Source organism: Microcaecilia unicolor, chromosome 12 (genome assembly GCF_901765095.1).
Source record: "Microcaecilia unicolor chromosome 12, aMicUni1.1, whole genome shotgun sequence".
Taxonomy (NCBI): Eukaryota; Metazoa; Chordata; class Amphibia; order Gymnophiona; family Siphonopidae; genus Microcaecilia; species Microcaecilia unicolor.
In genome coordinates, this window is record NC_044042.1 from 104021639 (window position 1) to 104036312 (window position 14674).

At 44.6% G+C, this 14674-nt stretch overlaps 1 protein-coding gene across 2 annotated transcripts in view; it reads right to left on the bottom strand.

The window, feature by feature from the left end:
- Positions 1-14674, bottom strand: part of LOC115481964 (protein HEG-like) — a 196722-nt gene that overhangs the window by 120214 nt on the left and 61834 nt on the right. For both annotated transcript variants that reach the window (XM_030221466.1, XM_030221465.1), the window contains exons 3-4: positions 2737-2859; positions 637-746 (exon numbers count right to left, since the gene is read on the bottom strand). In XM_030221466.1, the coding sequence (XP_030077326.1) occupies positions 637-746; positions 2737-2859 (233 nt within the window). The remainder of the gene's footprint in view (positions 1-636; positions 747-2736; positions 2860-14674) is intronic.

The following is a 14674-nucleotide window of genomic DNA, read 5'->3' on the forward strand; positions in this document are numbered from 1 at the left end:
TTCTGTCCTCTGACACCACTCCTTCACCCCACCCTCCTCACTGTCTCCACTTTCCAGCTTATGCTAGAATGAAAGTCAGCTGCCTCGTCCAGCTTATTTTTCCCATCAACTGTTCCCAACTCCTTCAAGGTGGAGGTAGGGCTCTGTTCACCTTTTCGGATCCCTCGTCACATCTACAAGAGCCAGCTGTCTCTCATGTCATGTCTAGTTCTTGTCATCTCCTCCTTTGTGTTCTCTTCTCTTACCTCAGTTTAACCCAGGGTAACTTTTCATCTTCTGGAACTCAGTTGCTTGCAATCTCTTTCCTCTCCCTCACTGTCTCGCATCATTCTGCCACTCTGCTCCCAAATACTACTACTACTACTACTACTTAGCATTTCTATAGCGCTACTAGGGTTACGCAGCGCTGTACAAGTTAAAACATGGGGAAGGACAGTCCCTGCTCAAGAGACTTGTCAAATACCTGTCCCAGTCAAACTCTTGATGCTCATGTTCACTTCCCCCGCCCTCCTTTTCTGCCATGTTTCATCATACTCCCCCCACTGTAAAATCTGACATATACTGACAGCTTGAATCGGGAATTTATCATTGCCCCTCCCCCCCCCCACCAAAGGATTAAAGAAACTGAAAACTTACAACACGCTCAATGTCTGCAGCTGTAGTTTTGAAAACAAGAGAATCTCGGTTCTCCATGTTCAAAGAGTAACTCAGGTTACGGAGGTGCAGGGAACCCGGGAAAGCTTTTCCTGGAAAACATTAAAAATGGGCTTAGTGTGTCTTCATGCTGGACTTGCATGCTAAGGGCTGCCCCGTTAACCCTGCATTAACCAGTTAGTACATGCTAATGTGAACATGCCAGCTGCTTCGCGCTTCCATATCATTTCCCGACCTGCCAAAACTTCGCAGAAAATAATATAAGATCCTGTATTACACCCTAAACTGATTCAGGCATATGTATGGAACAGGAAATGAGTTGTACTGGCATGGCTGTGGGGAACGGGGCATATTCCAACATATTTGGTGGCTCAGCCCTAAAGATACGATACTTTCCCATCAGTTGCCCAGAATCTGACCCCTTGTGGTGAGTACTGCTTGAGGTCAGAACCGCTGTTGTGATCCCAGATAGCTGACAAGGTAGGAGAAAGTAGGGGTTGCTCCTGTCCCTCACTAGGCACTAGAAAGTTCATAAGCATAAGTACATAAGCACTGCCATACTGGGAAAAGACCAAGGGTCCATCAAGCACAGCATCCTGTCTCCGACAGTGGCCAATCCAGGCTTCAAGAACCCGGCAACCCCCCCCCCCCCCCCCCCAAAAAAAAAAAAAAAAAAACCCCAATTCTTAATAATGGTTCAATGCACTTTTCCTTCAGGAATCTGTCCAAACCCCCTTTAAATTCCTTAAGGCCAGCTGCTGTCACTACATTTTCTGGCAACGAGTTCCAGAGTCTAACTACACGCTGAGTAAAGAAAAACTTTCTCCTATTTGTTTTAAATCTACCATATTCTAGCTTCATCTTATGTCCCCTGGTTTTGTTGTTGTTTGAAAGTGTAAACAAACGCTTCACATCTGTCCGCTCTACTCCGCTTATTATCTTGTAGACTTCTATCGTATCACCCCTCAGCCGCCTTTTCTCCAAGCTGAAGAGCCCTAACCTTCTCAGCCTTTCCTCATTGGGAAGTCGTTCCATTCCCTTTATCATTTTCGTCGCCCTTCTCTGCACCTTCTCTAATTCCTTTATATCTCCCAGTAAAAGCCAAGGTGGGAGGGGAAAGGGGTATGACTTGGTTTGGGAATGCCTGGGGAGAGTCAGACACATACCACTTTTTTTTGCCATTAGCACGGATCGTTTTAAAAAAGCCTTAAGGCCTAGGAGCGCGGAACCTGAGCTATGGTAGATGTCAAACAACTGACTTGGCACCGGGCGCCAAGAAAGGTTCCAGAGCTTTGAGACATGACTAGTTAGGTCTTTCCAAAAAGCAAATATTAAGGGACAAGACCATAACATATGACCCAGAACACTTAGGACAAGAATTATTATCTCGTAAAGTGGCACGAAAGGCTCTGTGAGGGGATAAGTGTAATCACAGCACAAATTTGTAATGTAATTCCCACCAGCAGGCGTTTTTCTGTCATACTATAAATTGATAATAAACATGCCCCCACTTGTTCCAGTCGGAGGTTTAGGCCCAGCTCCTGGTTCCACTGCTGAGTCACAATAGAGTATTCATATTGGAGTCGAATCTCTTAGGAGTGAATGGAAATATATCAGCGGGATACTCTGTTGGGCATCTAAGCCCAACATATCATTTAGACATTCCCAGATTTAAAAATTACTGCAAATCTTAAGTAGAGAGGTGTGGTAGCCGTGTTAGTCCACTCTTAAAGGTTATCAATAGAAATCAAACAAAATAAAACATGGATCTGACGAAGAAGGGCAACCTTCGAAAGCTAATCAAGAAATGTATTATGTCCAATAAAAAAGGTATCATCTTATTTTCTTTTCCATGTTTTATTTTGTTTGATTTCTATTGATAAAAATTACTGCAGAATCGCTTACAGCCATCTATTCTGTAGGTGGCAAGAGCTCCTGCATTATCCGTGCAGGAAGGAGCATCCTGAAGCACATAGAGCCCTCAGAATCCTACCTCTAGTTTCATTTTCTGAAATTTTCTTTGGTTTACCTGCTCCCGCTGCCCAAAGTTCCAACAGCCCTTGCACAGAGTCCTTCACTTACCTGTTACGCAGGCAGCTGGGGGCTGAAAGTAGAACCCGAGGGGGCACTGACAGACATAGTCAGACTGTCTGGACACACAAGTGCTGAAAAGTGGACACATCATACTGTTGCAGTAATTTTCAGCTGAAAAGGGAAGAAAATTTCAGTTCAGATCATGAATAACCAGTGGGGCGAGAACCTCCCCCCCCCCCCCCAAACCCCCATTTTTCTCCAGATCCTCATGCGTCTGCAGATGTTTAAGTCTCTCAAATATGGCTGAAACACTGGGGAATACTCCACGGTGTATGGGATCTTCACATATAACTAGGATAGAAGCCTGTAAGAATATGTGACCCTTACATGTTGCTGTGCTGTAGAGGAGGCCTGTGCATAACATGGGACCCATATACATAGCAATAGCACTGGGAAGAACATCAGGGTATTTGGATCTTCCCATATGGCTGTTATATAGAGGAGAGCTACAGAAAATGTGAGACCCTTATACATATGGCTCTAGTACGTGGCTAAAGAGAATGTGGACCCTTACTTGTTTAGCTGACAATGCTGCCATTGTGGGATTTGTATAATGATGTGTGGTTTCTGTTTTACTGTTTTTATTATGTATACTATTTACATTCCGCTTAGTTGTAGGCGGATTAGAAAATTTTAAATAAATGTTACTAGACAAGAGGACTGTAGGGAGTGTGGGATCCTTACATGTGAAACAGAGAAAATGGCATCAGATAAAGACCACGTTGTCCATCAAATCTGCCAACCCATACCATCTAATATCCCTTCCTTTTTCTTTCCTGAATTCAGATACAGTCTTCATCTCCACCACCTCCACTGGGAGGCTGATGCACAAATCTACCACCCTTTCCGTGAAGAAGTATTTCTGCTGGTTACTCATGAGTCTGTCTCCTTTCACCTTCATCTTATGACTCCTCATTCCAGAGCTTCCTTTCAATTGAAAGACACTCACCTCCAGTGCATTTATGCCACAGAGGTATCATCTCTATCATATCTTCCCTCTTCCGCCTTTCTTCCAAAGTAGACATATTAAGATCTTTGGCCCCAATATTCAGACGGCGGGAGATAGCCAGCCTGTCTCCCATGGTCTGCAGTGAGCCCAGATATTTAATGCCGGGTCATTTCCAGTGACCAGCATTGACTATCCAGTTTAACTTTGGCTGTTTTCAGCGCTGGCTGATTACGTTCGAGCTGGCCAAAGTTATTCTACCTATTGTGGCAGCCAAATATGGCCACCAAAATTAGCCGGCTCCACGATAAAAATCGCGAGATAGCTGGTTATATCGCTAACCGGCAATATTCAGCACTGAATATCACTGGGTAGCCAGTTAGGTGCTGTTTCGGCAGTTTCCCTTTAAATATAGGGCGGTTTAAGTCTATCCCCATATGCTTTATGACAAAGACCACTGACCATTTTAGTAACCGCCCTCTGGATCAACTCCATGCTGTTTAAATGTTTCTGAAGGTGCAGTCTCCAGAATTGTACATAATACTCTAAATGAGGTGCTACTAGAGACTTATATGGAGGCTTTATTGCCTCCTTTTTCCTGTTGTCCATTGCTCTCCTTATGTACCCAAGCATCCTTCTGGTTTTTGTCATTACCTTTCTACTTTTTTGGCCACCTTAAGATCTTCAAATACAATCCCATAAGTACATAAGGATTGCCATACTGGGACAGACCGAATATCCATGAAGCCCAGCATCCTGTTTCCAACAGTGGGCAATCCAGGTTACAAGTATCTCGCAAGATCCCAAAACAGTACAATACATTTTATGCTGCATAACCTAGTCCTGATGTTCTTTTGCATATCTTATATACCACCTAATTCGCAATGCAAGTCTAGGCAGATTAACAATAAAATTATCAAACATATAAGATGCGAGTGACCGTACCCACCCGCAAATGCGCAGTAGAGACCCCTCTCTGTCCCGCCCCTGCGTCAACACGTGATGATGAGGGTGGGACAGAGAGGGAAACTGCGCAAAGGGGAGGGAGGGAACCACTCCCCCCCCGAGGTCGCCGCTACCGCTCCCCCCACCCGGAGTCGCTGCCGCCGCCCCCCTCCACCCGGCCTGGGCCCTCTCTTTGCTATTGAACTTACATTGCCGAAAACGCAGCAGGCAGATCAGCTGAGCTGCCGTCAGCCTTTCTTCTCTGCCTGTGTCCCGCCCTCGTGTGATGTAACGTCGGCGAGGGCGGGACACAGGCAGGGAAGGAAGACTGACGGGAGCTCAGCTGATCTGACTGCTGCATTTTCGGCAATGTAAGTTCAATAGCAAAGAGCGGGCCTGGGCCGGGTGGAGGGGGGGCGGCAGCGGCGACACCGGGTGGGGGGAATGGTAGCGGTGACCTCGGGGAGGGGGGAGCAGTTCCCTCCCTCCCCTTCGCGCAGTTTCCCTCTCTGTCCCGCCCTCGTCATCACGTGTTGACGCAGGGGCGGGACAGAGAGGGAAGTCTCTACTGCGCATTTGCAGGTGAGTACCGTCACTCGCATTTTATATGTTTGATAGCGAAGAGAGGGCCTGGACCGGGTGGAGGGGGGCGGCGGCAGCGACTCCAGGGGGGGGGGACCGGTAGCGGCGACCTCGGGGGGGAGGGGCAGCGGCGGCGACCTTGGAGCTGGGAGGGAGGGACAGAGGGCCTTGCAGCTGGCAGGGAAGGAGGGGGCCTTGGAGCTGGGAGGGAGGGACAGAAGGGGGCCTTCGAGCTGGCTGGGAGGGAGGGACGGAGGGGGGGCCCTTGGAGCTGGGACGGCATGGGGCCTTGGAACTGGGACAGCAGGCAGGGGACCTTGGAGCTGGGAGGGGGGGAGGGGGCCCTTGGAGCTGGGAGGGAGGGAAGGAGGTTGGCCTTGGAGCTGGCAGGTGAGGGAGAGCAGGGGGCCCTGCAGCGGCAGGGGGAGGGGGCCCTGGAAAACCCCCATACCAATACTTGTCCGTTTTAACGGGCTTAACGGCTAGTATAATATAAGCAGAAAGGAATGCCATTATTAGATAGGAAAGCAGCCTATTCTCTCCAGACTCAAACAAGTACACCTTTTCACACAATTGTGGTATGTCATTCATAACCCTTTCTGCATTCACCTACCATTCATGCCAAACAAAAACAATAACAGACTAATGCTCTGCAATCTCTCCAAATACTATTTTAAAAACATGTGCTTTAAGACCTATTCTAAATTGCATCAATGAAGATTCATACCAAAGACACATGAGCAAGACTATTCCATAATGCAGGGGCAAGGAAAAAGAAAGCTGAGTTTCTGGTCTCTTCTCATCTTGCATACCTTGAGCCTGGGAAGACCATTCTGTGATCATTCAAAGAGCACAGATGTGAGGGCATGAATGGGATTGTTAACGATGCTAAATAGCTAGCATTACTGGTATGAAGAGCTTTATGGGCTAATATTAAGGGCTGATATTCAGACTATGGGAGATAACTGGGCTGCCTCCTGCAGTCAGTGCTGAGCCAGAATATTCAATGCCGGACCGTTCCAGTGTCCGGCATTGAATATCTAATCTATTTTTGGCTGGTTTAAAAACAGTTGGCCAAGCTGATATTCGGTGCTGGCAGGTTATGTTTAAACCGGCCAAAGATATTCCAGGGTTTCACGCAGCCAAATATGGCTACCAAACTCACACTGGAAATGGCAGATAGCCGGTTATATAGCTACTAACCGATGATATTCAGTAGGAGACAGCCAGCTATCTCCTGCTGAATATCACTGGATAGCCGGCTAAGTACCATTTAATCCACCAGGTGCCGTTTCTTTCCGGTTAAATTTAAACTTTACTCTATATTCCACAGGCAATCAATGTAACTGTTTCAATAAAGGTGTTACATAGTCCCTATGTTTTGCCTTGCAAATCAAATGCGCTGCAGTATTTTGCATGGTCTGCAATCACTTAAGATTTGCCTTTGTAATACTTGCATAGATGACATTACAATAATTTTATTTATTTATTTATTTTATTTATTGCATTTGTATCCCACATTTTCCCACCTTTTTGCGGGTTCAGTGTGGCTTACAATATGATTTGAATGTTGGAAATACAATTTGTTACAGATAGTTAGAGATTAGATTATGCAGGGTTAAGCGAAGCAGTTGAGGTGTCGTTAGGGATTTACTAATGGGACATAGGCATTGCAACTTTGGAAGGAAGAAATGGTAGTTTTGGGGCGATAAAAGACGTGAAGTCATTTGGTTTATAACTTTCTGTGATTAAAGGTATGAGTGATGTGATAATTTGGGAGTGGGAGTTCTGCGATGAATGTACGATGCATTATTGAACAGTAAGTATGGACTTTATGTGTTTTGTTTTTTTCCGTAGACTTGTTCGAAAAGATGAGTCTTCAATAATCTGCGGAAGGAAGCTTGCTCGTTGGTTGTTCTTAGGTTGCGCGGCAGTGTATTCCAATACTGCGTGCTCTTGTGAGAAAAGGTTGACGCGTGTAACTTTTTGTATTTCACGCCTTTGCTATTGGGGAAGTGGAGGTTAAGGAAGGTTCGAGATGATCTTTTGGCATTTCTGGGTGGCAAGTCTATCAACTCTGACATGTAGGCTGGGGCTTCACCTTGAACGATTTTGTGGACTAATGTGCATATTTTGAAAGTTATGCGTTCCTTGAGTGGAAGCCAGTGCAGTTTTTCTCTTAATGGTTGTGCACTTCCATATTTTGGCTTTCCAAAGATAAGTCTGGCTGCCGTATTCTGGGCTGTTTACAGTTTCCTCAGTGTTTGTTTTTTGCAACCTGTATATAGTGAGTTGCAATAATCCAAGTGGCTGAGCACAAGGGATTGCACTAGGCTACGAAAGACGGATCTTGGGAAGTATGGTCTTATCCTTTTTAGTTTCCACATGCTGTAAAACATCTTTTTTGTTGTGTTGTTAGCATGAGTTTCAAGCGTTAGGTGGCGGTCGATGGTGATTCCAAGGATCTTTAGCGTTTCTGAGACTTGAAGGTTCAGGTTTGGAGTGTTAATGGTTGTGAATTCTTTTGTGTTGTATTGAGAGGTGAGAATCAGGCATTGAGTTTTTTCTGCATTTAATTTCAGTCGAAATGCATCTGCCCATGTGTTCATGATGTGTAGGCTTTGGTCAATTTCGTTGACGATTCGTAGCGAGAGTGGGCAAAGGCATAACAAAACGTACATAAAGCATCATGATCAAATAGTTTCTAACCTAGCATATTTGACGAAGAGCGTGGAAACCTGATTTCACCACATTTGAAAATTGTTGGGTACAAGACTTGTGAATCTAATATGTATTTAAAGAAAGGTACTGTTTGGACTGAATGACCAAAGAGAACCGGAGAAAAATTGGGAGGAGATGTGTGACTTGTAACTCAACAGGCTACTCTTTAATTCTGGATTAAGAACCAACTGATTGTTTCTGAGCCAATCTGCCACTGTCTCAAAGCAAAATTGTAGAGGTTGAAGGTCCAGTACTTCAGTAGTAGTTTATCTTAGTAGTTTGACTAGTACATACATATATGCTGATGATGTAACGATCTTCATCCCATTCAAACAAGACCTAAGTGAAATTTCCAACGAAATCAACCAAAGTCTACATATCATGCATTCTTGGCCAGATGCATTTCAGTTGAAACTTAATGCAGAAAAAACCCAATGCCTAGTACTCACCTCACAACACAACACGAACAAATTTACCACCATCAACACACCAAAACTAAATCTACCAATCTCAGACACCCTAAAAATTCTTGGAGTCACCATTGATCAACACCTAACACTTGAGAATCATGCGAAAAACATAACCAAAAAGATGTTTCACTCAATGTGGAAATTAAAAAGAATAAGACCATTTTTTGCCAAGGACTGTCTTCTGCAATTTGGTACAATCACTGGTACTCAGTCATCTGGACTATTGCAACTCACTCTACGCTGGCTGTAAAGAACAAATACTCAAAAAACTCCAAACAGCCCAGAACACGGCAGCCAGACTAATATTCGGAAAACCAAAATATGAAAGTGCGAAACCCCTACGAGAGAAACTACACTGGCTCCCTCTCAAAGAACGAATCACGTTCAAAGTATGTACCCTAGTTCATAAAATTATCCATGGAGCTGCCCCAGCCTACATGTCAGACTTAATAGACCTGCCACCCAGGAATGCAAAAAAATCTTCTCAAACATTCCTTAAGCTTCAAACTGCAAAGGTTTGAAATACAAATTAATGCACGCCTCTACCTTCTCCTATATGAACACGCAACTCTGGAACGTGCTACTACGCAATCTGAAAGCGACCTATGAACTGGCCAACTTCCGTAAGTTACTGAAGACTCATCTCTTTGAAAAGATATACCACAAAGATCAAAACATGTAAAAATCTCCAAATATACCCAGAAACGTCATAACGCGTCTAATGTCTTATATGTCTTCTGCTATACCACTATCTTGTATTTCTAATGTCTGATAATGTCTTCTGCAATACCACTATCTTGTATTTCACGACCACATAATCCAAAATCCTTCTGTAAAACCAAATTTATATTCTCTTCTTATCTCCAGTATCCATGATGTATTGTAAGCCACATTGAGCCTGCAAAGAGGTGGGAAAATGTGGGATACAAATGCAATAAATAAACAGTAGAATATCATTTGCATAGTAATGGGTACTTTTGCATAGTAATAGCTACTTATGCCCAGATTCTGTATCAGTAGAGCAAGGGGACTCATGAAAATATTAGAAGCAATGGGGAGAGAGTTGAACCTTGTGAGAGGATAAGATGTGGATATTTTGTCTTGCATAGAAACTTTAAATGAATGATTCTGAAGGAATGGCTAGAGGAGTGTGGTAGCCGTGTTAGTCCACTCTTAAGGTTATCAATAGAAATCAAACAAAATAAAACATGGAAAAGAAAATAAGATGATACCTTTTTTATTGGACATAACTTAATACATTTCTTGATTAGCTTTCGAAGGTTGCCCTTCTTCGTCAGATCGGAAATAAGCAAATGTGCTAGCTGACAGTGCACATAAGTGAAAACATTCAAGCATTACTATGACAGTCTGACAGGGTGGGAGGATGGGGGTGGGTTGGAGGTATGCATGGGGACATCAAAGCATATCATTGATATTCTAACAGGATGGGTGTGGATAGGTGAGGGGAGGGTGATCAACAGAGACATACAGCTTTATGGTTTATAATGGGCTAGGAACCCCAGATCCTTGTTAAGTCCTTTCTGTTGGGTGTTAAAATATTCAATCATTCTGACTTCAAAGGTCTTACGTTCTTGTATGGTTTTAAAGTTACCTTTCAGTATTCTCACTGTGAAATCATTGGTACAGTGTCCTGGTTCTGTGAAGTGCTGTCCCACCGGGGTGGGGGCCCTACTGGCTGTATTGTTCATGTGATGTCTATGTAAATTGAATCTTGTCTTAAGCATCTGGCCTGTTTCTCCAATATAGCATCCTTCGTTACATTTTTTACACTGAATGATATATACCACATTGGAAGATGAGCAAGTGAAAGATTCCTTTATGTTGAATATCTTTCCTTTGTGGATGACTTTGGGGTCCTGTGAAATATTTTGGCATAGTTTGCAACTGGATAAATTACAGGGAAGTGTGCCCTTCTGTTCCTTTTCAGTCTGTGATGGAAGTTTACTTCTGATTAGCTTGTGTTTTAAGTTGGGTGGCTGTCAGAAGGCCAGTACTGGTGGGGATGGGAATATCTCTTTCAGTAATTCATCCTCCTGGAGTATAGGTTGTAGATCTCTTATGATTTTCCTCAGTTTTTCCAGCTCTGGATTGTATGTCACTACAAGGGGAATTCTGTCTGTGGATTTTTTCTCCTTGTACTGTAGCAGATTCTCCCTGGGTGTTTTGAGGGAGGAGGCAATATTCTTGGAGATTATTTTGGGGTTGTAGCCATTCTGACGAAGAAGCTAATCAAGAAATGTATTAAGTTATGTCCAATAAAAAAGGTATCTGTCAGGTTCTCAGGTTCAGAGCCCACGGGGCCGGGCTCTGGAGCAAACGTGAGCCCTTGGGCTGCTGACGAGGAGCGACAGCAGCAGGCAAAACCCACCAACCAACGCTGGGCAAGCACACCGACACCGGCAGGGACTGCAGGCACTGCCCAGCGAGCCGGAACACATGGACTGGAACACTGGACTGGAATTCCCCGGACTAGAGGACACAGGACTGGAACCCCCCGGACTGGAACACTGGACTGGAATCCCCCGGACTGGAGGACACAGGACTGGAACACCGGACTGGAGCACACCGGATTGGTCCACACAGCTTCACCTGCACCTAGCTACTAAGCCCCCCAGGAGTTGAGCTCCTGGGTTCGAGTAGCCGACAGGACTTACTGGATACCGGATGACATAGGGACCAGGACTGGAAACAGAAGTGCTCCTAAACCTAAACTGAGCTACGTGCTCCCAAGCCCTAAACCAGCAGGAGTGTTCCTAACAGTAAACTGACAAAAGGACTTCCTAAGCCCTATACTAAACAGGAGCTCCTAATCCCTGCTCAAGAAAGGGACTTCCTAAGCCCTAAACTAACAGAACAGGGAACTAAACACAAAGCTAACACAGGTGCTACTAAGCACCAAGCTACAAGCAGAGCTTTACACTAATAAGCTAAACACAGAACTAACCAGCTACCTAAGCACTGCTCTAGCAAGCTAGAAACAACTAACAAGGTGCTTCCTAAGCACTACTCTGGCAAGCAACCAGAAGAGCTCCTAGCACTAAAAGGGAAGACAGGGGAGCCACAAGGAAAAAGAAGGGAAGCTAACACATAAGCCAAAAGTGATTCTAAATCACCAAACACCAACAGCAAAGACTGCAATGCTCCCAATAGCACAAACACCAGAAGTACTTCTAACAGCAAACTCTGCAGTGTTCCTAACAACACCAAACCCTGAAGTACTTCTATCAGCAACAGAGCTTCCAAAGCCCTACACATAGCAATGCTTCCAAAACCAAGAGGGAAAAGCAGGAAAGCTAAACACACAAACACCAGTGCACACTGCACTAACACTAACCTGGCCCTTAGCAAAAGCAAGCAGGGAAACTAGACAAAGTCAGAAGTGCACACTGCACCACCCTACCTAAAGCAAACACCACTGTTGCAAAGGCCCTGAAGGAAACAAGACCACTTCCTTATCAAGGCCCACCCTGATGATGTCACACTCCCTAGCCCCAGGCAACAGCACACTGACCCAGAGAGGCCCAACCCACACCAATGCAAAACCGTGAAGCACTTGAAGCCAGTACCTCCAAAGAGAGGTAGAGGTAACTCAGTCCACCCACACAGGTGCAGTATAGTGAAACAATTAGAGCCATGCTGCTGGAAGCTGCCAGCACAGAGAGACAGAGCCAGCTCAGAAAGGACAGAGAAAAGAAACAGAAGCCAGCTAAGAAGCTGACCCCCAGGAAAGAGGTAAGTTTGAGAGGGGTTCAGACCCCAATCATAACAGTATCATCTTATTTTCTTTTCCATGTTTTATTTTGTTTGATTTCTATTGATAACCTGAAGGAATGGCTGAAACCAATCAAGAACTGTTGTAGAAACCCCTATATCTGCAAGTTGATGAAGAAGATGGTTCATAAGATCAAATGCTACGGTCCCAAACCTGGTCCCGGAGGCACCCCAGCCGTTCAGGTTTTCAGGATATCCACAATGAATATTCATCTATCTCATAAATATTCATTGCTCCCAATTATGAGCCCCTCCTTTTCCTCCCTAGTTACAATTTATATTTAAAGTAACCCTTAAGTAACTACTTGTATATGTTTCATTCTCCCTTTATTTATATCAACATGCATTTAATAGACATTTTCAATACGGGACTGAAAGAGAACATTTTCAACGTTAACTAGCATGAAATGCAAATTTTTATGACAACAAATCGGAGGTAATATACAGAAAAGCAGATACATAAAAGAAGAGGACAGTGTATACCAGTGTATTAATCTGGACTGATATAGAACTTTGAATTTTCGTGAAGAATCCTCTGTTATAGAAGATGATGATAAGATAAGGAGTTTTGATAAGACCCGTGCACTTTGGGCCCAAACGGGTCGGATATAATATGATATACTAGTAAAACATGCCCGTTTCTGGAGGAAATGAAACGGGCGCTAGCAAGGTTTTCCTCCCGAACCCCCCCCCCACCCACCCCTTCGGCGTTGTGAAGCCACTGACCGCCATTGCTCCGCACCTCATCAACGCAAGCCACCTTCATCCACTGACGCCATTGCTCCGCCCTTGATCTTTGACGCCATTGCTCCGCCCTCGATGTCATCATGTTTGACGCGAGGGCAGTGGTGTGCTGGAGCGGGCTCTTACGGGCTCGCGAGAGCCGTTTGTTAAGTTTTTAAGAATTTTGGGAGCCGGTTGTTAAAGTAGGCCTCCCCATGGTTACTTTAACAACTGACTCCCAAAATGTGGGCTTGGGCCCCCTCCTGAATTCTCTTTTACTTTGCTGGCAGTGATGCTGGTCCCAGCAGCCAAGTAAATAGACTGCTGCTGCTTTCTGCTCCTTGTTTCTGACTCTGAGCATCAGGCTGGGACTTTTCATGCAAGCACAAGAAGGTTCCATCATGCTGCTCAGAGCCAGAAACAAACAGCAGAGAATGGTGGCAGTCCATTTATTGGCTGGTGAGGCTCAGCAAAGGTATGCCTAGCGTGTCCGCACAAGGGAGGGGAGAGAGAGGCATGTATTCCCCCTCCCCCCAAATTTCAGGGCCAGCTATGCTCGGATAGAGAGCCTGTTGTTAAAAATTTACCAGCACACCCCTGCGCGAGGGCGGGGTCCAGACATAGTGATTTCGGTGGCCTCACCACCACGAACCCTTCGAACCCAAAGGAAGTGCTTGCAGGAAGTGACACTGACGTCAGTGTCCTCAGAACGTTGAGGGTGAGTTTTATTATATAGGATGAGTGAAAGGAGAGAGTGGAATGTAAGAGTGATAGAAGAAAGGACGGATGTAGAAAAACCATTAGGCAATATATGTATTGAAAATGTGTATTAAATGCATGTTGATATAAATAAAGGGTGAAAGAAACATATACAAGTAGTTACTTAAGGGTTACTATAAATATTCACTGGGGATATCATGAAACCTGACTGGCTGGGGTGCCTCCAGGACCAAGGTTGAGAATTTTCAGCCCAAATCCATGACCCTGTTTTTTTTTAGCATTAAATCTTAGGTATCAAATTCTAGAGCAGTCATTAAGCTTCACTAGATCCCTCCTCATGTTATCTTTATCATCAGGAGTATGTACCTTACTGCAGATTTTGGTATCATCCGCAATGTGCCAATGTGGCTGTAGTATAGTGGAGGGCTAAAGAGAATGCAGGACCCTTACACATGGACCACCTGAGAAGTCAATCAAATGTTTATTAAACCTATAACAACACCTGAACCAATTAAAAACCAATGCCCAACAGGGCCATGCTTTGCCAATCAGATGTAAAATTATACGTTTGTAGTTTCTCATCCACTTTTTGCCCCTGATGCAGGGAAAGGGGATGGGATTTGAGGGATTTGATATACTGACTTTCTGTGGTAACAATCAAAGCAGTTTACATATTAAATACAGGTACTTATTTTGTACCTGGGGCAATGGAGGGTAAAGTGATTTGCTCAGGGTCACAAGGAGCTACAGTGGGACTCAAACTCTGTTCCCTTGATTTTTGGGCCACTGCACTAACCATTAGGCTATTCCTCCACCCCACAGACTGATTGGCGAAATATGGCCCTGTTTGGCATTGGGTCTTAATTGATTTGAATGTTGTAGTAACATGAATAAATATTTGATTGACTTCTCATCTGGTCTGCTATCTCAGCTTTTGCTTTGGCTTTTGTGGATTGGTTGCCTTGCTGTTTTCTTGGCACTGGGGAATACGCCAGGGTGTATGGGACCTTCACATATGGCTGTACTA